Source organism: Triturus cristatus, chromosome 7 (assembly GCF_964204655.1).
Source record: "Triturus cristatus chromosome 7, aTriCri1.1, whole genome shotgun sequence".
In the NCBI taxonomy this organism is placed as follows: domain Eukaryota; kingdom Metazoa; phylum Chordata; class Amphibia; order Caudata; family Salamandridae; genus Triturus; species Triturus cristatus.
Window position 1 is genome coordinate 886,226,754 of NC_140590.1, and position 25,285 is coordinate 886,252,038.

The 25,285-nt window shown below is 43.1% G+C and overlaps 2 protein-coding genes across 3 annotated transcripts in view; one reads left to right on the plus strand and one right to left on the minus strand.

Annotated features, from left to right (window-relative positions):
• The window catches only part of NUDCD2 (NudC domain containing 2), a 115,473-nt gene extending 102,452 nt beyond the window's left edge, over window positions 1-13,021 (minus strand). The window contains exon 1 of one of the 2 annotated variants that reach the window (XM_085617834.1): window positions 12,781-13,021. In XM_085617834.1, the coding sequence (XP_085473960.1) occupies window positions 12,781-12,969 (189 nt within the window). In that variant the 5' untranslated portion in view covers window positions 12,970-13,021. Of the gene's footprint in view, window positions 1-11,339; window positions 11,573-12,780 lie in introns of those variants that run through there. The other variant, XM_085617833.1, reaches the window with a different exon arrangement.
• A 631-nt stretch (window positions 13,022-13,652) lies between these two features.
• Window positions 13,653-25,285, plus strand: part of HMMR (hyaluronan mediated motility receptor) — a 415,301-nt gene continuing 403,668 nt past the window's right edge. Inside the window, exon 1 of the mRNA XM_085617832.1 lies at window positions 13,653-13,868. Coding sequence (XP_085473958.1) covers window positions 13,823-13,868 — 46 coding nt within the window. The 5' untranslated portion in view covers window positions 13,653-13,822. The remainder of the gene's footprint in view (window positions 13,869-25,285) is intronic.

The following is a 25,285-nucleotide window of genomic DNA, read 5'->3' on the forward strand; positions in this document are numbered from 1 at the left end:
ACTGCCTCCCTGGGGACTATCGTTGTCAGAACATCTGCGCACTGGACACCAATGTTTTTTTATGGTGGGTATAGTCTTAGTTTTATTTATATTTTGTTTTCAGGTTATATCATTAACATGTTCTTCAATGCAACCACTAAACATGTTGCAATAACCAACAAAGGTCCTATGCATCATATTTATAGCATGTCATGGTAAAGAGAGAGAAACTAGGTGTATGTCTTACTGCACCTAGTGAAGTCCAATCAGGTGTTGGTTCAATAAAACGAGTCAGTCTATATTAATAATCAGGCAGTAGTACTGTGGATGTGGGTCTGTACAGAACACAGATTCCCAGAACCCGGTTCGCAATGTACCAGCTTAGACAATTTTAAAGTCTGATAGTGGCATATTTTATCATGTAATTAAATATCAAGCCATATATCATCTAAGAGTTTAGAGACAGGTAATACTTGCTCAAACTTCCATCACCATACCCCAACCCTCAGCCTCCTCTACAAAAATTCGGTGTAGTGGATGATGAAATAGAGCATTGCCCCACAGAGTAAAATCTTCAATGTGTTCTCTAATGAAGCTGAATACAAAGTTATTTTGAATGTGTTAAAGGTAGCCAGCCCATCATCCTAGTGCATATTCAACTTCAGTATTGTTTTATCCATAATAGATGGTGAACCTTTGCCCTTTAACCCTGCAATAGTAGTTACAAACAATGTACACTCCGCTGAAGCCATCTAAAAAAGCTGTCTTTATTCAAAGGCCATTGGGAAATATTCTGATTTTCCACACAGTAAATTTGTGCTTTGCTAACAAGAATGGGTCATTGAACAAAGTAAAAATCTGGAAAGATGGTAATGATTCTTAAGGTACAGAAATCCACATTGGATGTCACACATTCCAAATAAAAGCTGAAGAACTCAGCACTGTCAAACCATATGCAGAATGTCAGCCTCATCCAAATGACAATAAAAGCAATGCTTATTTGTCACTGTGTGGTAACTGTTCTTAAAAGTAGAAGTAAGTGACCAATTTGGTCACAGAGATGAAGAGGAGAGGAAAAAGTCTCTATATATGGCGTACCTTGTAAACGCAGGTGGGGGAATTTCTCCTTTGAATTTTAGTGCCTTCACACACCCTTGCGAGTGTCATGCTTCATCATCGGGCGTTGCTCCTCAAGGGGGTGGCGCTGCAGTCCCCCACAGGCCCCGCAAGAGGGCTCTTTGTCGGAGATCTTTTCAGGAGACGCCGCACATGTGCATGTGGGTGTGTGGCCTAAAAGGGGGTGTGGTGGTGCTATAAAATTACCCACCGGTACCGTGGAGACAATTTTATTTGTGGGTCCGGGAGGTAAGGGTAAAATGTATACAGGCGCGTGGGGCCACCTCTATTAATAAATAGCACAGAGGTCGGGGTATTACTCCGCTGCTCCTAGTGCCCGTGTGTGACAGTGAATGTGTGTGCTGGTCAACATGTTTCGCGCCGTGGTTGGGTCCCTAGTGGATTTCCATGCGCTTCGTCAGGACCATATATGTGATATGGAAAAGAAATAGGAATAGAGAAAAGACACTCTATATGCCTATAGTACCTCTTATTCAGGTGGTGTGCGCGATCTGCGCTTGGAGGAACACTACTTGCGTGTCCCAGCCTATTACCTAGGAAAAAGGGAAACAACAAGGGACAAACAAACATATAGAGACTTAATTGCATTAGTAACGATGAATACTGGTCAATAAAAGGCATCCATTAGGCCACTATGTAGATGCCTGCTAGTGCATGTTGGTTAGAAAGAGGAACAAAGTACTCCAACCTAGTTGGTGGAAACTAATCATGCACTTGTGCTAATGGCACTTGCATATACATATCACCATACATTTTCAAGTATACACTGGCCACACAGTCAAAGTGTATACAGATTGTGGAGAGGACAGTGGGAAAAGAAAGGCACTCCTTTTTTATCGTGGTGGCCACCGGAGTGATATAATACCACAGCGTGTGAGTGTGGGTAAAACCTGTGCGTGGAAAATCACGTAGTGAAGCGGCGATTAAAAATAATAATAATCCAGTGTGGAACATGCTGGTCGGAATATTATTAATGGAACCCATAGTGTGCTTAACAACCTTACAGTGATAGTATCATCTTAGTTCACCCCTTGAGAGAAGGAAAAGTGCCTCCTCGATTGTCCCCGCGGTGGCGAGGGGGAATCACTGTAAAAAGGGAAAGCTAGCAGTGAGCATTTTTCGTAATAACATACCTCTTGTTGCGGTCTAGCTGTATGTGGCAGCGGAGTAATACTCACGTTGTGGTCCCCTCGTCAATGCCTTAGATCTGCCCTGCTGCTGGAAGGACTCCGGAGTGGAGACAGACGGAGTCCCTCCGGTATTAGAATGCACTCAGGTGGAAGCAATTGGGGCAGGGGGTGGAGTGTCAGTGGGACGGAGATGGGCGAACCCGGAAGTAAGCAAATTGGCAGAACGTGGCCGCCATCTTGTAATAGTAAATGGGATAACCGTAAATAGGGGCGTTTTTTTGAACCGCTGTAATGACAGTGGTGGACGGATGAAAAAGGAAAGGGTATGCTGAGTTGATAATAAAAAAATGAAAAGCAGTGTTCTACATCTCAGCATTATTCCAGGGATCTTGTATTGACGGAGTGTTGTGTTATCCTGAATGGATAATAAAGTTGCGGTTGACAATGAGGTAACACTCTGATTGTAGCTAACGTGGTCCCTTCATGGCGTTCCTGTTTGTTAGCCTTAAAAGTGTGTGCAATGTGGTTTAAAAATGTGGCTAGTTTCTGAATAAGACAGATGACTCGTGTGTCAGAGTCAAGGGTAAGGAGCCCAGTTATGCTCCAGGTTCAGATGTCGTGTAGGTAGCAGATCTGGGTGATGGTAAAAGGGAGGTGAATACGGTTGCCAATAACACCTCTGTAAATAGTTAATCGTGAGGGTGTGGACTGTCACGACTTGCATGTATGTTCAGCAAAAAAAGGAAATGCACACTGAACACATATATACATAAGTATCTATAGTAGGTGTTACACTGTGATAGCCCTCTTTTGGTAAATATGTTATGGAAGGATTCATAATAGCTAGAAGGGAAGTGTGCTTGGTGGAAGTATACTAGGATGACTCTCCACTGGTCAGATACACTTATATGACAAGTTCAGACCATGGTATATCATCGAGTCCATGTGTGTTACTCTTCAAACGGAAAACTCAACGTTGTTCTTGTCTGAACAACGTGGTTGTGGTCCAGTTGGCATTGGATTCAATGATGGTCCATCTTAGTTCATTTGCAGTGTGATTCATTTCTAAGAAGTGATTCTGTAATTTCTTGTTAGTCTTCTTGCACCGTATAGTGCTTTTGTGTTCCCCTATACGTAGTTTAACAGGTCTGGTTGTCATTCCCACGTATTTCATGTTGCATGGACATGTGATCAGATATACACAATTCCTGGTGTTGCAGTCAGTGTGACGCTTTTGTATCCACGGTCTCGTGAGACCCAGATCTATAGTTTTTGATGTGGCAGTGAGTAGGCAGATGGAGCAAGTGCCACAGGGGAAATGTTCTTCGACAGGTGGGCAAGACCACAGTTTTGGTTGGGTACTGACGCTGTGTCTAGGCCGCGTGTGGACAAGCAGATCCTTGAAATTCTGTGTCCTTTTAAAGGAGAAAAGAGGGGCTGGTCCTGGTTCAAATGAGCCTGTTGTTAAAATACCCCAATGTCTCTTGATAAGTTTCTGGATCTTGTTAGAATTAAGCGTGAATGTTGCGACACAGGTAAGTGCATTATTCTCAGGTTTTTCTTTCACTTCCAGCAGGGCTTCCCTGTGGTTATTCCTTGCTCGTTTGTGTGCTTTTCTTATGGTACTCGGTGGGGAGTTACGCTCTCTGAGACTGCGTGATAGAATAGAGGATAAAAGCAATGCCCCACACGCGAGCCAAACAATTTCCACATGCAGGAGAGGGTAAAATAAGTCTGAACAGTGTAAAAACTGCATTTATAGGCCACATAACCTGTAATCCCATCCCATTACACTGCCTTCCCCACATCCATAGACGCACACCTCGTAGAAGCTCTGGATAGGTCTAAATAGCTTGAACAGAGAAAGCAAGCAGGTATCTTAAAGACCAAGGGCCCGATTCTGATCTCGTTCGGAAAGCATTCCTACTGAATCGGTTCTGGAATGCTTTTCTGACTGATCGGGGAGTCAGACTAAGCGATTTGGATGTATCCGGATACAACTTGGTAGGAACTCTCATTGACTTCAATGGAAGCCTGTGTTCAGAATGAGAACACAGGATTCCATTGAAGAAAGGAGTGGCTGGGGAAAACCTTGCACCCTGTGGCGGGCACCCTATATGCCTGCCACAATGTGCCTGGTTGGAAAGGGGGAAGGGGCGGACCCTTGGGTACGCTCATGGGCATGATTCGGAAGGCCCAGGGTGAAGAGGTGCCTGCTTTGGGCCCCCAAAGACAGATTCTGGCAGCCGAATCGGAACGACTGTCGGAATCGGTTATCGTACTCGCTCGCTCGTAAACCGAGTCCATAGAGCTGTACGATTCGGCTCTGAAAGACACGACCTGTCCGAATGCTTTTCGGAACAGATTCAAACAGCCCTAATGGTTTCCCGGCATCGTACTCCGTCATTGGGAAGTGTGTACGATTCGGAGCCCTTCTGAACGACATCAGAATCGACCCCCTAAATTGGAAAGACTTCATCCATAGGCTCCTTCACAATGTCTAAATCATTGATGGAAGACTCTCTCTTGTTTGCAAAAGTGAGGGGGGGGGGGTGGGTTAAGAATATGCACTTATTACCAGGTGATCAATAACACCAGAAATAAACTGGTTCTCTGTGGCCTTGATCAATGTCCTAAGTTAATAAAGTATTCTTTACAGTCATCTACAGAAAATTAAAACTCTGAATTGTTTTAATTAGTACAAAGAATGAAAGACAACATTCTGCATGAGGTCTGGTTTACGCTAGCATCAAGTGATACCATTTGTCTCATTCCTGCATGATGTGCACTGCATTGCTTTTCATGTACTTTAGTGATCTTACAGTTTACCCACCGAAGCCAACAGAATGATTTATCAGAGCCGTCATGACTCATCATTGCAAAAGGACATAGCAGCACTGGAATTTGAGGTGCTGCAGAGTTGCTTGCAGGGATACATTTGTGATAGTTGGAAATTATGATGAGTTCTGCACCATCCTCATTTAGCAAGACAGGAATAATCCAGCCCCAGAGAGATAAAGTACAGATCTGCACCCATGCCATTGAGGGTATTTTTTGTACCGTGTTGTGTACTTAAGATTTCTGGGGACCATCTGCAGCATCCCATGCTCTTCATCTTGAGTAAAGTTTTCATGCACACCTTCTTCTGTAAAGATCTATTCTGACAACATGCGAGACGACAGTAGGGTATACAATATAACATAGAGCACATCTGACCTAGCAGTATACAGTAAATTACGTATTTTGATCTTGTACATGTAAACAGTATATGTAACGATTGCCCGTTCCCCCTCATTCTATAGGTGAAGAAGACCGTATTTAGATGGAATATCTGAAACAAAAATATCGAGGACCAAAATATTGTGTCAAGAAGAGAAGATTGAGGACACAAATATACTAAAGGTAAGTTTTTATGGGTGAGCACAGATTTGCTATATATAACTCCACATATATGCACCTTGAGATATATATATATATATATATATATATATATATATATATATATATGTTGAACCAGCAAAACATTAGTATGATATATGTTGACCTGTCCTATTTACATGTGGGATTGTGCACGTATTTTGTCACGTTACACTCTAAGTCCAGGAAATATTATCAGGAGTCAAAGAGAACAAGTTTTCATGTTTATTTTGACATCAGGATAAGTATGGCAAACCCCGCATCTTCCCTCTAACTGTCAGTTTAGTGTGCTATAGTATAGATCTGTGACGGGTTGTCTGCCAATAAAGGCAATATTTGAAACCACATACATAAGTTGGTCAGAAGATTCACCACTAAGCGTTTACTATTAGTTTTAGCGCTTTAAGAAAATAAGATGAGCTATGAGCTCAGCTTGCATTACTCATAGAGGTTGCAGTATGAAAATATGTAAAGATTAGCAAAATGTAACAATTTGAACTTATTTATAATGCTCCCAGAATGCTTCACAATTATATGAAAATACAAAGCCTGTAAGCAAGAAATGCGATTTTTTGCTTTGAAGCTAAAATGTGCACAAAAATTGCAACTTGAAAATGAAATGTTTGGCTACATTTGCTTAACTTTAAATACAATTTCACTGAGCCTTCATTAAGTAAAACATGTTTGCTGCATTTCAATACAAAAAAGATTAATATTGGAGAATGAGTATAAAACCATTATTGCCAAGACAAAACTAAAATAGGAGTCCACAATTTAAAAATAAAAAAAAGTCACAAACTTGTGCCCACAGCTCCATGTTCTTGCACTGATGCAGATGTATGACTTTTAGGAATTCATAAGAGAAGCAGGCCTGGAAACAGTGCAGGGATGTGGAAATCCTATAGCCCGACGCCCAAGACATATTGTTTGGGGACAAGGGCAACAAGTTTTCATGGGCATTTTGTCCTAGGGACAAGCAGGCCCAAACCCCAGCAGCACAAACCCTTTGGTTGCAAGTTTGGAGTACCACATTATGGATCAGGGAAGGGCACAGTCTGCAGTTAAAGTAATGTTTTTGTCCATATGTTAATGCTGTTCAAACTTGTATTTATAGTTCATTAATTGAAAGCCTTTATTATTAGGGTGAGCGCTCCTAGTAAATGTTGTAAGCTCTGACTGCACTTCTCACAGTGGTTCCAGTATAAAAATGTGTTCCCACGTTTTCAAAGATTAGCAATATGAGGCTATGTATATAATGCTCCCAGAATGCTCTCTGATTTGCTGAAAATATTTGCAGAAGCTTAAAAGCAAGATTGAGGATTCTTTGCTTTCAAAATAAAATGTTCATTAAAAAATGAAAGCAGGACAAAAAACATTTCTCTAAACTACTGTAAAATTTCAGGTACCATTTCTTTGCAGCATCATTTAGGAAATGTGTTGATCCATGCTAGTATTTCCCAAAAATATTCTTAATGAAAAATCAGTGTTACCAGTTTCAATAAGATTATGGCAAACATACATAGACAAGTATTGGCAAAACCAGTAGGTTTAAAATTGGTGGTCATCTTTTGAGTTGTGTCAATGTGCAAATTGTTTTGGCATGGTTTTTGTAAAACCTTATTGGTGTGGGAGCTGCCGGGCCCTCACCATTATAACAAACATTGGCAAAAGCAAAAAAATATTTTTGGTCTAAAAAAAAACAAAACCACACCCTGCCACAGTAGTTACTGTCACTGAACAAAACTACTTTGTGTGCAGATATGCTCCTTTTGAAAGAGCAGAATGCTGTCACTCTCAGTGAAGCCAGCGGATACAGAGAGAGACACAGAATTTTAATACGCAAATGGTCATGGTTAACGCCAGACCAACAAGGGGCCCAATTATTAAAGAAAGTCTCAAAAATGCACCCATGGTATATGTCCTTGCATTAATTGCAGCTATACGGCTTTAATGAATCCCCAAGAATTTACAGAAGTAGGACAAGAAATAGTACTCCTAGAAAATATTTGCGAACTACATTTTAGCATGAGCAAATATGCATGTGTAGATTTGCTCATGAAGTAAATCTGAGTGTTTGCACGTTCACTTTCTTTCCAACCACTTTTTCCCAACTCAGGAAAAAGGTTTACGTCTGCCATTGTCAGGAGTACATTTCCCACATTTCTTAGTATGGGAAAAGATTAGAGATGAGTTGTTGAAAACCCTTAAAACATGCAAGTTAGTTGGTTTGCACAGACTCAAAAGGGCATTCTAACCCTGGAACTATTGCTTACCACTACCTTCGGCCCAAGTATGTAGATCTATGGAAAAGTGGCAACATAAGGAAATTGCAAGTATTCAAACACTACTATGGTATGAGCCCTGGCATAATCAGAGAGGCTATATCTGAGCTCTTGTATAATGAGATTGCTGCCATAATTGTCGCCATACTACATGGCACCAAAGAGACAAGTGGATTTTGTTACAGGAAATGTAAATCTATGTAGCAACCTGCCCCATGGACAAGTAAATATTTTGTTAAATTCCACATCCCTGAAACAGTCATATTTCTTACAAACTTTTGTGACTTCCATTTTCCATGAACACATTTAAATGGGTATATTGCTCGAGCATAAATCTGATTGTAAATTCACTTTCCCTACACCACCTTTTTCCCCACCATCCTGGGAAAGGTTTTTCTTATGCCCTTGCGTGGAGTAAATTTCCATCCTTCTCAGGTGTGGGAAGCGATTGGAGAAGAGGTGATGAATACTCTTAAGCGTGTTAGTTTGTGGGGGGCAGGCACAGATCAGCAGGGTATTCCCATCCAGAAACTATTTGCTATCTGCCTACTTCCAACAACTGTATCTAAATTTGTGGACAGGTGGCAAAATCAAAAAGTAGCTAAACTTCAAACTATGATATGGACCCTATCATAATCAGAGAAGCTATTATCAGAACACTGATCTAGTAAGAACACTGCCACAATCGCCACCTTACTGCATGGCACCGAGACAAATGGAATTCTTACAGCACAAGTTAATTTTTTAAACCTCCAGTCCATTGAAAAGTGGATATTTAATGTATATCTACAATCTTGCACAATACTCGATTTTTTGTTGGATATGTCTGTTTAGCATAAAACATTACCAACACCTGGAGAAAAAAAACTCACATCCTACAGGACACTGTCTAAAGTAAAGAAAGTGGTCGAAATAAATGAATGTTTATAAACACACTCACAGAGCTAATCAAATTTAGATTGAACAGTGTAGGTGCCAGAATACCATTCTTACAGACGGATCCCTGTTGCCACTTAAAAACACCATTCTCACCAACACAAATCTAGTATGATTTAAAAACTCTTAATAGCCCAATCAAACCAGAACCTCACACTTATCTAAGCACATTAACACGTATGCATCGGTCCACCTTATCGAAGGCCGATTTGAGGTCCAAAAAGCTTTGAAGAGCAACTCTTATGCAACACTTCAGTAGGAATGACTACTTGGTGTCTAAAACATGGATTAAAATGTGACCAGTTTTGACAAAAGTCAATCCGAGCTCTAAATAATTCCTTTAGCATTAACTTTGAACTGGTTATCTATGCAAGAATATTCTAGAAACAAACATACAGGTCACAACTAGCAGAGAAAATGAAACTTTCCTTCTAAGGAATTGCGCATCTTTTATTTTTAAAATGTGGGTTTGTTTGGCCTCTATGAGCGTTGGTCTGTAAGCATTTTTTTAAGCGTACATATTCTAATGTTTTAGCGTGGGTGGCATATCAGCATACGATTCACCATAATAAAATAAGACTCGTGCAGTGTTCTTTGCGTTACTCTAAACCTGCTATTCTAACGGTCCGAAATGTATTGAGACATATCGCTTTTAACCAAAGGTAAAACTCGATCTCTGTTTCCACATGCTCTCATAAAAAAGTTCTTCTTCCCACCTAGAACCACCCAAAAAGGACCTTTAACCCCTTCAGTGCCCATGACGAGCTGGACTCGTCATGGGCCGCGGTGGCGCTGTGCCCATGACGAGTCCAGCTCGTCATAGACCCCGCCCGCTAATGCAACGGCCGGCACTGGGCGGGGAAAGGGGCGGGCACTGAAGGGGTTAAGCGATTGCAAAAATGTCATCAAACGTTAGGAACTTAGGCACTCGCAAATGCACGTTTGAGGACACAATTAGACCAATCCTGATTCTAAAAACCAAGACTGCATTTATGTAGGGGCTTCAGAAAATGCTCCCAAAGGCTTCCCAGGTGGATCGGGTGGCGGTTACGCACACAACCACGCGCATTCCATTTGCCACCAGCTACTTCCTGCGCGTGCGCCGCCTCACGCATTCAGAGAGATTTAGTAAGGGGCACAAGACCTTAGGAATGCGGTTTATGGCCAGTGCATGTGAGGCATTCAAGCGCGAAGCTGGCATCTGGCATCAGACTTGAAAGCAGCAGACTGCTTTCGCCAGCGTGCGCTCGGCTTCACTTCCTGCATCCCCTCTTACAACAATTAACTTTCGTTATAACTCACACCCCATATGCTCGTTCCCTCCCACCCTTCCTTTGATGTCCGCTTTTCTTGTGGTTTACAAACCACACCACACACTGCTGCACGTCACACACTGCTGCACGCCGCACACTACCGCACGCCACACACTGCTGCGCACACTGCTGCATTACACATGGCTGCACGCCGCACTCTGCTGCACGCCGCACACTGCTGCACGCCTCACACTGCTGCACGCCACACACTGCTGCACGCCACACACTGCTGCACGCCACACACTGCTGCACGCCTCACACTGCTGCACGCCGCACACCTCACACTGCTGCACGCCGCACGCCACACACTGCTGCACGCCACACACTGCTGCATGCCGCTGCACGCCACACTGCTGCACGCCACACACTGCTGCACGCAGCACACTGCTGCACGCCGCACACTGCTACACGAAACACTGCTGCACGCCACACACTGCTCCACGCCACACACTGCTGCACGCCGCACACTTCTGCACGCCACACACTGCTGCACGCCGCACACTGCTGCATTACTCACTGCTGCACGCCACTGCTGCACGCTGCTGCACGCCACACAGTGCTGCATGCCTCACACTGCTACACGAAACACTGCTGCACGCCGCACACTGCTGCATGCCTCACACTGCTGCACGCCGCACGGCTGCACGCCTCACACGGCTGCACGCCTCACACCGCTGCACGCCGCACACTGCTGCACTCCACACACTGCTTTTATGCAAGTTTATGCTACTGACATTGTAAATGACAATGCCTTTTATTTGTTTTAAAACCAAAACATAAATAAAAGGCATTGTAATTTTACAATGCCAATAGCTCAAACTCTTACAAATGCGAGACCTATTGCATTGCAAATGCTTGTTAATGTAGGATAATTTACTGTGATAAACAATGTAGGATAATTTACTGCGATAAACAAAATGCTTCTTGAATTGGGCCTTCTATGAACCTTTACCAGATTTTAACAGGATCTGATGCCCTCCCTCATTAGACCGATGTTCACTTCTGGAAGCAGGAGCCACCTGTTGTGAATACCTTCCTATAGAATCCAACTGCACGTGTTATGAATGCCCCGTCACGGAGGAAGTTACTAGATTGCTAATATAAACGTAGAGATCCACTATCAGGGATTAATGTCCTCTGTGCACCTTAAGTATGTCCTTTCCTCTCACAGTCAGGGAGAGTCGCTTGCTCTCTATTTGGCACTGGATGTCCTTGGCAGTAGTGCCGCTGGGCACTGTCACCTCGATGAAAACCTCCTCCATAGACTGGTACCAAAACCCCCATGGGGTGTAGCAAGGAACCACACCACTGCGCTCCTCGAAATGCACCGACATAGCTGAGCCCTACGGAATCTGTACTGCTCCTAACGTGCAACAGAAGCGGCTGCTCCTTTTAATCAACATAGACAGAGGACACTAAGGAGGCGTTAAATACACCAGCCCCTTACTGACAGGCGCACGTTATTGCAATGGTACATAGTGCGGTAGTGTGCACGCCGCACACTACCGCACGCCACACACTGCTGCGCACACTGCTGCATTACACATGGCTGCACGCCGCACTCTGCTGCACGCCGCACACTGCACACTGCTGCACGCCTCACACTGCTGCACGCCACACACTGCTGCACGCCACACACTGCTGCACGCCACACACTGCTGCACGCCTCACACTGCTGCACGCCGCACACTGCTGCACGCCGCACACTGCTGCACGCCGCACGCCACACACTGCTGCACGCCACACACTGCTGCAAGCCACACACTGCTGCATGCCGCTGCACGCCACACACTGCTGCACGCAGCACACTGCTGCACGCCGCACACTGCTACACGAAACACTGCTGCACGCCACACACTGCTCCACGCCACACACTGCTGCACGCCGCACACTGCTGCACGCCACACACTGCTGCACGCCGCACACTGCTGCATTACTCACTGCTGCACGCCACTGCTGCACGCTGCTGCACGCCACACAGTGCTGCATGCCTCACACTGCTACACGAAACACTGCTGCACGCCACACACTGCTGCACGCCGCACACTGCTGCACGCCTCACACTGATGCACGCCGCACGGCTGCACGCCTCACACGGCTGCACGCCTCACACCGCTGCACGCCTCACACCGCTGCACTCCACACACTGCTTTTATGCAAGTTTATGCTACTGACATTGTAAATGACAATGCCTTTTATTTGTTTTAAAACCAAAACATAAATAAAAGGCATTGTAATTTTACAATGCCAATAGCTCAAACTCTTACAAATGCGAGACCTATTGCATTGCAAATGCTTGTTAATGTAGGATAATTTACTGTGATAAACAATGTAGGATAATTTACTGCGATAAACAAAATGCTTCTTGAATTGGGCCTTCTATGAACCTTTACCAGATTTTAACAGGATCTGATGCCCTCCCTCATTAGACCGATGTTCACTTCTGGAAGCAGGAGCCACCTGTTGTGAATACCTTCCTATAGAATCCAACTGCACGTGTTATGAATGCCCCGTCACGGAGGAAGTTACTAGATTGATAATATAAACGTAGAGATCCACTATCAGGGATTAATGTCCTCTGTGCACCTTAAGTATGTCCTTTCCTCTCACAGTCAGGGAGAGTCGCTTGCTCTCTATTTGGCACTGGATGTCCTTGGCAGTAGTGCCGCTGGGCACTGTCACCTCGATGAAAACCTCCTCCATAGTCTGGTACCAAAACCCCCATGGGGTGTAGCAAGGAACCACACCACTGCGCTCATCGAAATGCACCGACATAGCTGAGCCCTACGGAATCTGTACAGCTCCTAACGTGCAACAGAAGCGACTGCTCCTTTTAATCAACATAGACAGAGGACACTAAGGAGGCGTTAAATACACCAGCCCCTTACTGACAGGCGCACGTTATTGCAATGGTACAAATCGCAAAGTACAAGAGTGAGTGCGTTTAGGTTATAATATACATTTTCGAAACGTTTGCCAAATTAAAGAAATCTGGGTCATAATTTTCATCTTTCATAATAAAACTCTGAATAGTCGCCACACATTATATTACTGTCATTGGTTTTATTTTGAGTAGTTACAGATTAAACATTCTATCTTCAAGATGGCCGCCATAATTACTTTTACGGACAACGAGGAGATAACACCGAGGTTTGCGGTGCCTGATTAAAGCAGTAAATCTTCCATGTTAGAACGTAAGTGTTCACCTTTCACTTAAAAATATATATTTTTCTGGCTATTCCCAAACATAGATTTTTGAAGGTGTGCATAAACACAGTGAATTTGATATGTGTGCTGTCTTTCCTGTTCAAGCTGGTTCCAATTACATTCACTTAGTCTGATTTCTGTTGTCAAACCTGAAAGGCATTTACCTCTGACCGTTAGAAGCTGCTCTTTTTCGTTCAAGTTCTGCAAGACTACCCGATAGGCTTTAAGGTTGCACTTCCGGGTTTATGTGCATTTTTATTGGTTCAGTTGTCAGCGAATGAAAGTTCTTACTATTTTAGCGTTGATTTTGAGTCGTTCGTTGTAATTTTGGATAGCGCTCGTGTTTTGGATTTTGTGTTAGTAGTTTGTTTCCAGTTTTTGGAGCTAGGCGTTTGCGTTTTCAGGGAGTTCCGAAGCAGGCATGTCATTCCCCAAGGCTCCCATTAAGCGTTTCAACGAACATATCGGTGAGTACCATTGTAAATTTTTATTTGGTGAACGCCCGGGGCTGTATTAAGCATTTTGTTTTGCCATACACCCGTTGTTTATTTCAAGTAAAAATAAAACTCTGTCCGTTAACCGTAAAGATAAGGGCATACGAAAGCTGGGTTTATGGAGTTGCTGGGTCATACTGCAAATGCCTTTACCCCCCAATTATCCAAAAGCCAGTAATGTTCTATTTACCATGCATATTGGAGGCTGAAACTAGCTACATTTTGTTAGTCATTCCATATAACCTTTCAGTAGATTGATACTGTGGTGTTAAGTCAGTTAGATAAAGTGTTAAAACTCGGGGTATGCACTCTTTCTGTTAACTCCGTTTGAGCCGAACTAAGATTAAGGATGCAGTATTAAGGGGCATATTATCAAGACAGGCGATAAAATTATTGCTGCTTTAGCGGCAGAAAACTGACGCTAAAGCGGCGATAATGGGCTTGATAATATGCCAGTGAGAATTCCAATAGAAGCTCGTGTTGCACCAGAACATAGGCTTCTATGGGAATTCTCCGCGGCGTATTATCAAGCCCATTATCGCCGCTTTAGCGGCCGTTTTCTGCCGCTAAAGCGGCGATAATGTTAACGCCGTTTCTTGATAATATGCCCCAAAGTGAGTTAAGATTTTGTTCCCATAAAGGAAACTATTTAATCCGAACAGCAAATCCGAAAGTGTCAACGCACCTGGGGGCATATTATCCAGAAACGGCGTTAAAACTATCGCCGCTTTAGCGACAGAAAACTGCCACTACAGCGGCTATAATGTGCTTGATAATGTCCTTGAGAATTCCCATAGAAGCCCATGTTCTGGTGTCAACATGGGCTTCTATGGAAGTCTCTGCGGCATATTAAGACCATTATCGCCGCTTTAGCGGCAGTTTTCTGCCGCTAAAGAGGCGATAATTGTAACGCCGTGCTTGATAATATAGCCCCCCTAGTGTCGGCAAATATACAATTGAAAGTAGAAACAAATGAAGGTTCCAATGAAGAAAAGGAGAAATGTACTTGCTCTAGGTACTACGCTTATGAGCAGATATAGAAGGAGTATTGGGAGAGTGGAAGTCAATCGGGGGTTTGTATAGCGTGCTACACACCCGTGAGGGTCTCAAGGCTCTCCTTGCAAGGGTGACAGCAGTAAGTGCTCTAACTCAGTTTAGAGTTTAAACATGACAATGTGGTCAAAGAGATGCATCCTATAGGTTCCCAGTGAATGAGGATACATCAAACTCAGTGTTTCAGCAGTACTTGGTGTAGAACGCCTTCTCACTGATAATACAATGCTAGCTCCTTCTAGTGGCTCTGGGAGCAGTTACATAAAACAGCCACCATATTCCTTCATGACATTTCCGAGCGTGTTTGCTGACTGCCTCTGTTTACGACTTGAGTATTCCTGCTCCTTCAACTCATGATGGACAAAACGCAACAGGCTTTCCTATTCTTTTTCTCATGCTTTTCAGTCCCCTGGCCTCAGCTTATTTTGACAGTGTTTTTTCAATTTTCATCAGTTTTAATATCTTTTTCTTCAAGAACAAACTATACACAAACTCCAGGAATCAATATAGGCCTTAATGTAGACTCTAAAAGTCTAATATGAAGCCCTCTAAGCCAAATACCTGTAACATAAAAGCCCTTTCCAGTTGTTTCCCAAGCACCCGTCTCTTCCAACTTCTTCAAATCTTTAGATAGACTTGTAGTAGTCTTAACATATTTGTTGATCTCCTTGCTCTTCTCTACTACACAAGTGTACATTTGCTGGCCTTTTGCAGCAAAATATATTAAGCTAATCTATTTGAAGAACCATGGCTCTCGTGCTGTCTGTTCTCATTTGATGGCTGTTAATGCACCCAGTGTATCAACTGTCAACCGAAGTCGGCAACGTTTTTGATTTTCACATCATTCGAAATTACACCCACAGAAGGAACGAAGGCATCAAAATTATCACCCACAAACATTATCCCATATAACTATCTATCCAAATAGAAGGCAAATAAAAATTAAGCTTTAGTCCCACATATATAATACTCTAGGAACTGCAGGTCCTCTTCCAGTCAGAATATATTCATTTTTATCCTCTACTCCATGTATACACTTGGTCCATCTCACCTCTAGTTGATTCTTAAACCCCTTGTTTTGGTCTTATAAACATAATTGCCCTTCCTTTAATTCTTGCCGCCAATTCTTCCATAAAATCCTTTGCATTCCTGTTCGTCTTACAAGTAAGAATCCCCTTATTATTAGACAGAGGTGTCTCTACATCCCAAAAAAGATCCTATTTCCCTTATGGTTTCAACTGCAAAATACGCACTCGGTGCACTAAAGACCCATACCTAATGTATGGGTTTGTCAACATTTAAAAAAACCTAAAATACCCTACTTATAAAACAAACTAGTGATAAAGCCACAAGTTAGGGACTATGGTAGTAGAATATGGTGGTAATTCATAACACCAGCAATAGATGTTTGCAAATAAGTTCACACAACATCCTTTAGCATCTATTAGTTGTGAATAACTGTGTAAAAGCTTAACGAAAACGTTTATTAAAAAAAATACCCTTTATTGTGTAGGAACTCTTAATTAAACTTGTGCTGCTCCTTTTACATAATTTAAACTAGGTTCTAGTCTGGATTGTTCCCCTACGGGAAAAGAGGTAGGTGTACATGTTGGGGTAACTAGCTCAGCAGGGTAAACTCACACTTCTTAACAAGCATGTTATTAAAGTGGCAAAAATGACTGATATTATGACCACTATTGTCCAGCACTGATTTAGTGAATGGGTCAACAGGGTTTCTCGTGATTGCAAGAGGGGGGGGGGAACAATGCAAGACTCAAAAAATATGAACAAAACTACAAGTGTCTTATCTGTCCAGTTTTTGTTGACTTGTTTTCGATTGATGTCCAGTTCAGCTGCTTCAATATTAATCCCTATCCTTAGGTAAATATTATTCTAACATGGCAGCCCTACTCTTCCTCAGGAGCCTGGGCTTTAAGGCCATCACTAACTTCAATGTGGAGTTCATCCTTTCAAAAGCATCAGTTGACTTCAGAATGTGGCAGCTTTAATGGCACTTCCTCAAAAACACTCTGATAATGGTTTTCATGTTTTCTCAAGTCATTTTCACAAAAAATGTTGATTCAGGAGCTGAATATCTTCGGCTAGGCACTTGGGTTCTTTGATCTCCTGACCACTGGCTGGTTACTAACACTTTGCTCTGTATCTTCATTGATGGTTTGTGCAATGGGTTCTTCAGGCATAAACTTTTTCCATTCCTTGGCTATCCTTTGTCGTCGTTCTCTACCCTGCCCCCAGTCCTCTGGTCACACTGCTTGTTCCTTCTTCAGGCTCAGTTTGCATTTACAGGTTCTTCAGTTTGGGTCAGTGTGGCTCATTCACCACCGGCAGCATTGTTGTGTCGAGGTTACTTTGGAAACGCTTGTGTGCACTATTCTTCACTGTCTGAGCTCTCTGGTTGTGCTGAATTCTGCCCCTACAACTTTGTAGTTGCTGTCTCATTTCTTCTCCAGCTTGTCGCACTCCGAATGTGGCAGCATGGCGTAAAGGGACAAGGCACGATTCTTACATGTGCTACTTGGCACAGGCCCTGTGGCTAGGACTGAGGTCATGACACTGTTCTTTCCTTGGGAGTGGAGTCACCAAATCAACCTGGTGAGACAGAATGCTCCATGTCAACCAGGCCTTTGCAGTAGTTAAGAATCATGTAATATTTACAAGTGCAATCGCGTACACAGCAGGAAGTCTCATGACTCTGCCACATAATGATTTCATGTGGAGATAGTCCTGTCCTCCAGTTTGGAATACTTCCCGGACTCCTCAACACCAGTTGAAGGGTACCAGACCACCTTATAGACATGAATGCACAGGTCTTTGTAATTTCAGCTCCCCATTTATATGCTCCTCATTGCCTGAAGCCTCAGGTTGGTAACTACAGTGGAACCGGTGGTCCACCTGTAACGCTGCATACAAGTTTCAGCTCCTCCTTCTTGAAATGACTGCTACAATCTGATTCAAGAGAAATTGGTATTCCATGGCGAGAAATGACCTATATCAGCAATAATTTGGTTACATTAAAACTGTACTTCCTCGTATTTGAGTAGGTCTACACATCAGAAAAAGAGACTAACAAAGTTGATGTGACTGTGATTAGAGGGACAATCTGGTCTCCATATGTGACTTGGGTTTACCTTGCCTCAAGCTGTTGGCACATGACAAATCTGTGAGAACTCTGCTGCAATTACTCAGACAAACCAATATTTGGAAGATAGATGAACCATCAAGCCTCTGTGTATATATGGCTAGTACCATGAAAGAATAACTTGCTCAGGGGGCAACGCTGAATTGGACAAAACGGGACGACCATCTACAGAGACTGAATTTATCTTTATTCTTAGTGCACTCTGCCCTGGTCCGTCTTTCTTGCTCAAACTCTGGTGCTTCTTCCTGCAAATTTTTCATCTCTTCCCATGTATTGGCAGCAAAAAAATTAATTGAAGTGTTCTACTCTGATTCATTTGGAAAATCTCCATTGAATGCGCAAGACCCAAGAATGAATGCGCAAGACCCAAGAATGCAGTATCTGGCAGTTTAATAGGTGGATCTGTTACCAGAAGTAACAATCGTTTTTACTCTTGTTTTCTTCACACTTAACAACCACCACTTTGACTGGCATTTGCAGAGTGTCAAAGTTGAATAACCAAATGCCCGTTTCTGATAGGGGAGCCAGGCGAGGTCATGACACCCTGCTGGGACCACAATTGTCCAAAATCCTGGACTACGCCAAACAAGTACTTTGCTATCAGTGTAGATGATGACTCTTCTCTTGTTAGAGACTTAACATGCGCTAGTAAGAGCGATCCATTTAGCTGCCTTGCAGAGGTTACATTGCGCGAAGAGGAGGCTTCCACTACACCGTCTAAGGTGCAAACGGAATGGGCTGTTTTCAAAATCCCTCAAGCACGAGCCATCCGCTTACAGCATATAATCGGGCTTTCCAGAGAGACGCCCTGAATATCTGATCTTGGTTTGGTACACAGCTTGGTGACATCCAGACTGTCATGGTCTATCCCATAATTTTCATCAACAGGCAATGCTAATAGTGTAGCAGGATTAAGACATGAGGACCTCCTCAGTGTGGTGTTCTGTCACCAGAATTATATAAAATTTCCTAGCTATCATGAAGGAAAGTTTAAATTCTATTAAGGACACGGAGGCGAGGATTATGCTTTATTCTTCCTTATTTTATTGCTCAGCAGCATTTAACTATGTAAGAACAAAAGGCTACAAATCCCATGAGCCTTTGTATGGTACAGGAAAAACTACCATAAAGGCAGTCCCATATAAACGGCATCAAGGAACGGTACTTCCTCTTTCTTCAGGCGAGAACACCTGATCCCACTTCTCCATTATTATCTTGTTTCTGTTCAAACCCTGAAAAGACTAGTAATCCGCATCAGAAAATTAACACCTGGTATCCTGGTAACAGTGCATTAAAGAGACCAGTTAATCCACCATCAACAATAATAAATTCACAAAGCATAATTAGCCGTACATATACATTAAACCAAAACCCTCCTGAGTTATAATACTTAGCCAACGTGTAGACTGCATACTTAGAGGGAGGGTAAGAACAACAATTCTACTGGGTGAGATAATCCTCGCCTCTGCGTCCTAAATAGAATTTAAACTTTCTTTCACGATAGCTAGGAAATTTTTATATTCTATGGCAGGACCTGAGGCTCAGATTATGCTAGTTCAAAGCTGATTAAACCCATTTTGGGCATAGCTTCTCTGGTGGTCAAAGTTGAAGGCCTTAAAGGTTGAGTCCGAGGACCTGCTGCTCTGAGGATGTCCTTTTGCCCCCCCCCCCCCCCCGTGCAAAGGCTTTTCTTTTGAAGCCATGGCTCCCCTTGCTGAATTGGCTCTGAAGGCCGCTCTATCAATGACCGCTTCCTTGAGCACCCATCTCCCCCCAACGGGCACTCGTGGCAGCTGTCACTGCTTTGAAAGGCTTCCAGAGGGAGAGGAAAAGTTGTGACTCCCCTGAAGGCCTGTATTCCTCTGTCATCATTTTGTACGCCCTGAGACAACATACCACACACTTGGGGTGACACGGGAAGGCCGGATAGTGAACCACTCTAGTGTTAGACTTTGTGTGCTGAGCAACTGTGAACAATGCCCCATCCGATGTGAACACCCGTGCTGTAACCTCTAAGGCCTGGACATCCGATAACTGTTCACACAAGATAAATAAAAATATATATTTTTAAAAAGCAGCATCGCTAGCTTACCTGTCAATTCCGTCTGGGAAAGGTAAGTTATTCTGCCAGGATTGCAGTAGACTTAGCACCGTATTAACGTCCCACAAGATGAAATAACTTTGGCGAGGCGGAAACTAGAGGCGTATGCCTCTCAACAATCTACATACCAGAGGGTGCGCCCCCACAGGAACCTCCTGAAGGGCATGTGGCTTGCAGATATTGCTAACCTACTTGCATTAATCGAACGATGGGCCAAACCCTTGTCTACTAATTCTGACAAGTAGTTGACTACATCAGCCCCCACAGCATCCAAACCCCATCGAGTACACTAGCGTGACCACTTTCTCTAAGAAGACCCATACCGCTTGACTGTAGATTCTCCCCATGCTTTACTGATGAGGGAGGAAGCCCTCTCCGAAAGGCACGGGACTTCCCAACTTCCCCCTGTAATCCTCCAACTCAAAAGGTTGAGGCTGCTCTCCCGAACCAGCGGGAGCATGGTGCCCCGGGAGCCTTTCAGCAGAAGAGGAGGCTGGGGAATTTGGATTGGAAAATCCATTGAAAGCTCCAGAAGAACTGGATACCAGACTTTAGATTTCCAATGCTGCGTCACCAGTATGACTTCAGCCTCCAGACCAGTGCCGCAAGCCTGGGTATCATGGCAAACTGGTGAAACGCATAACCCCGGGAAAGACTAGTCTTGCAGGAAAGCATCAGTTGCCTCCGCCAGAGGGTCTGGACGCCAGCTTAAGGATCGGGAAATCTAGCAATTGAGGCAGGACGCGAGAGGTCCACCTGACATGGACCCCACTGAATCATCAGGCTCTGAAAGATAGCCGGAACTAGCTTCCAGGCACTGTAATTCTGTAAATGTCTGGAATGCCATTCCACCGTCCGGTTGAGCGATCCTGGAATGTACTACACTGTGACCTAATAATTTGTCTGGCAGTAATTCCAGAATTCCTTGGCCAAATCTGCTAGGAGTTTGGACTGCGTGCCCCCTAACCGGTTGGTATATCTTACAACCGAGATATTGTCCATCTTCAAAAAGAAGACGCAGGAGACCTTGTAGGCCGCCAGACTCTGAATTGTGAAGGATCTGGCTGGAAGCTCTAAGCATTTGATGTGTGGCGATTGCTTGTGCTCGGACCAATGCCTGCCTCAGAGGTGTGGAATTTAACAAAATATTTACTTGTCCATGGGGCAGGTTGCTACATAAATTTACTTGTCCTGTAACAAAATCCACTTGTCTCTTTGGTGCCATGTAGTATGGCAACAATTATGGCAGCAATCTCATTATACAAGAGCTCAGATATGTTTTTAACAATTTCTGAAGCACACGCAAATAGAATACATGTAAAAAGTAAACACAAATACATTTCTTTCTTGGACTTCTCCAATTCTTTAATCGTTCAGAGTCCTTCCACTCCCTTACACCAACGCGTTTCGTCGCATGTGGGTAATACACCCTACGACTTCCTCAGGGCTGGAAGTAATGCAAATAATTGTTTTCAGAAGACAATATTACAATCCATCGAACCATGCCATCAAAATCTCCTCCGTGTCTCAAAGGACTAAATAAAAAAGATCAAAGTGTTGTGCTTGCTTGGCATGCGAGCATAGAATGTCATTCAAGTATTCTTAATGATTATAACAGAACAGTACTGAAATGAATAATCATTATTAAATGTGAAAGTGAAGTGAAAATAAATCTGTGAAATGCCCCTGTGATGGTCAAGGTACAATTTAATATTTAAAGCTCCGTCTGTGAGCATCTCGTGTACGTTTAACATATAAGAATATTTGAGAATCACAATACCTTTCAAAGTAGTATCCCACAATTCATCTATTGGAGATTAAAGAAACAAAGAAAAAGGGAAACGGATACACTTAGAATTAGGAAAACAGTGGCATGAGGCAACAGCTTCTCAGCAAACTGTCATTGACAACACCATAATCTTGAATAATATGTTGACGCTTACCTCCTGTTTTATCCTTAAATTCCAAAAAAGTATGCCTTTTGAAATGGTTATCCACAATTAATATCCGCAGATCTCATTAGTATTTAGCATCGGAATTCATTCCAACCGGTCACTCCAAAATATGAATATTTAACAGCCGACATATCAGCCTGTAAAATAACACTATGATCATGCTACCAGTCAGCACTAATATTACTAATTAGTAATAACAGCCAAAAGTAAAAAGAGCCACAATTCCGCTCACCCAAATAGTCCTCTGATTTTATCTTGTCCGGTGTCTTAATTCGTTTAAATCGCCAACTTTCAACAAAGATATAAAAATATATGGCTTTTAATTCAACAGGATCCCTGTAGTACGGGGTATCTATATATATATATATGAAAACAAGAAAAGTAAAACATAACCAACTATGCCTAACGGCAATAAATCCTTCGGTCTTATCGCATTTCTCCCGCAACTGCACGCTTGCCTTAGTGAGTATATCCCCCTCACTCATTTCTACCGGATACCGCGAAACCCATTTCTGTGTTTGAATGGTTTTAAATGCCCAAAATTAGAAAGCGCAAAGGTGACTAAAGGCACCTGAAAAACGATCCCGCCATTTTGGAACGGTATTTAGAGTGCATAATTCACTGTGCCTCATGCCGCCGCAGTCTCAATTCCCTATTTTCCCCACGTGGGTCTAGCCCAATAAAGTGGGTGGGTCTGGGTGATTATCCTGCTGTGCGTTCAAGAATGAGGGGCATATATATATATATATATATATATATATATATATATAATCTTTTAACAAGATGTTGGTATAATTCAATTTAGAAGTGTTCAAGGGCACAACGCCTTTACGATTAACCACTAGGATATTTGCTCTTCCTGGTTTATTTTTTTATTTTTTTTTTTTGCAGATAACTGCAGTGGACTGTTCATGTGATTTGCAAGTTAGTTTGTCTGAATGCTCACACTTCTAGGTACTGATATAAGGATAGGTGGTTCCCTGAAGTTGTTTGCCATAGTCTGCTGATATCAAACGGAGATTAGTCCATAAATATCAAAATTTCTGATTTATTAGAATTCAGTTGTAAACAGCTGCTTTTGATCCAACTTACTATAGTCGAGAAAGATCCATGAAAATGGGCTGTTATAGTATTGCCAAGTTGTTGAAAGGCAAGCATCTGCTGAGTATCGTCCTTATAAAAATATATAATGTTGAAGCCCCAAGGCTGAACGTCAATGGCCTGCTGGGCCATATAAATATTACTTGGTGTTGGGCTGAGAGCTGAGCCCTTCAGAACACCTCATCTTGTTTCTCTGAAAACACAAAGGATAAGGTGGCAAAAATAAAGATTGGCTGTTGGTGAGGGGATGATTTTAACCAATGCCAAATTAATTAACCATACCATCCTTTTGCAGTCTGCAGAAGAATGTCATGCAACAGTGTCAAAAGCAACAGACCTATCCAGAACGGCCACCCTTTTTAATATATCAAGGTTACAACTGATGACCTCCTTAAAGTCTGGTTTCTGTACTAAAACCCGCCCGCATGGGATCTGGATTGAAGGGGATGGAGGAACATGCTTGGTAATCTGCACATTTACCAAGGGTTCCAACATTTTCCCTACTGCAGGAACTAGCTAGATATGTCTGTAATTGCTCAAAGTTAACAGATGTATTTTTTTTTTTTTGAGAAGTGGTAATACTAAAGCATTTTTTCAAGCTGTTTGATAAAGTCCTTGCTATAATGACAAATTAAGTAAGGAATTATTCAAAGTATTAAAAGAGGTTGCTTGTGTGTTCAAATGTAAGTAGGGCAAGCAACCATGGGGAGCCAGACCTAACTTTTAGGATGGTCTGTTCTGACTCTGCCAGAGATATTAGCACAAATGCAGTTAGCTAGGAACCCGTACTCTCAAATATAGAATCGGTGATTAAACGTGAGTTGAGGTATTTTCAAAATTTGAATAATGTTTTTTCAAGAAAAGGTGGAAAATATTTAATCAGTGGTCAACCAGCGATTGAGAGGCAGAAGTCACTTGTTTACCAGCTTTTGGACTTAAAAATGATTTCACTATCTGAAAGATGCTCTGGAGTATGTCTGCTGTAGCAATATGTTTCACAAATCAATCTACTTTTGCCGTTTTAATGCTTATGCGAACATTTTTAAGAATTTGTAGGCCACTCTATTTTCATGTATACATTCATGCCTCCATTTTCTCTCCAGTCGTTTACAGTTGGAGGCATCTAATTCTTATATACTTTTTTATTTGGTTTCCGTATCCGAATAATTTCCTAATAATGGGAACTTCCTAAAATCTTTTAAAATGTCCTGCTCCGAGATGGAGGCCTTTGGCCGTGTCTCTGGGTTCTGGGTTAACGTCAGGAAATCAATGATGTTATGGTTGAATAGCACAGGACGATTCCTTGCTGCGGGGGGGCACACATACGAAGGGATCCCGGTTGACATCTATCCCCTACTTGGGTATTCGGCTGGCGCTGTTGGTGTCCCAAACGGTTGCGCTCAACTATACCAGACTAGCTTTACGGATTGCTCAGGATCTCCAGCAGTGGAAACCGCACCAGCTTTCCCTCCTGGGACGGGTGGCTGTCAACAAAATGTCTATTCTGCCCAAAGCACGATCTTTTCCGAACATTACAGATTTGGCCACCACCAGGCACTATTCCGAAATTGCAACAAGCAATTCATCACTTTGTATGGGCAAGGGCTAGACCTAGGCTGCGTAGGGACTTGAGCTACTTACGGCCGGCGGAAGGGGGATTGGGGATCCCAAATATTCTGGAATATTTCAGTGCGGCACATCTTCGGTATCTGGTGGAGTGGAATAGATCTGAATCCGAGAAGAGATGGCTCTTCCAGGATAGGGCGCTGGCCAAGTTATCGCTCTTGGAGGTTCCCTTTATTAAACGTGGGGATTGACCTCCCAATCTCCGGGGCTCCCCCGTAACGCGCACACTACTTCGAGTTTGGGACGGGGTCGACATCAGGAAGGGACAGTCCTCTTTCCCTTTGCCCATGACGCCTATTCTCGACAATAAGGACTCCCTACATACTGGACGATGTAGATCGACAATTCGATACGCAGATCCCGAGATTCCCGGCTTATGTGGTCCCGGGCCTGC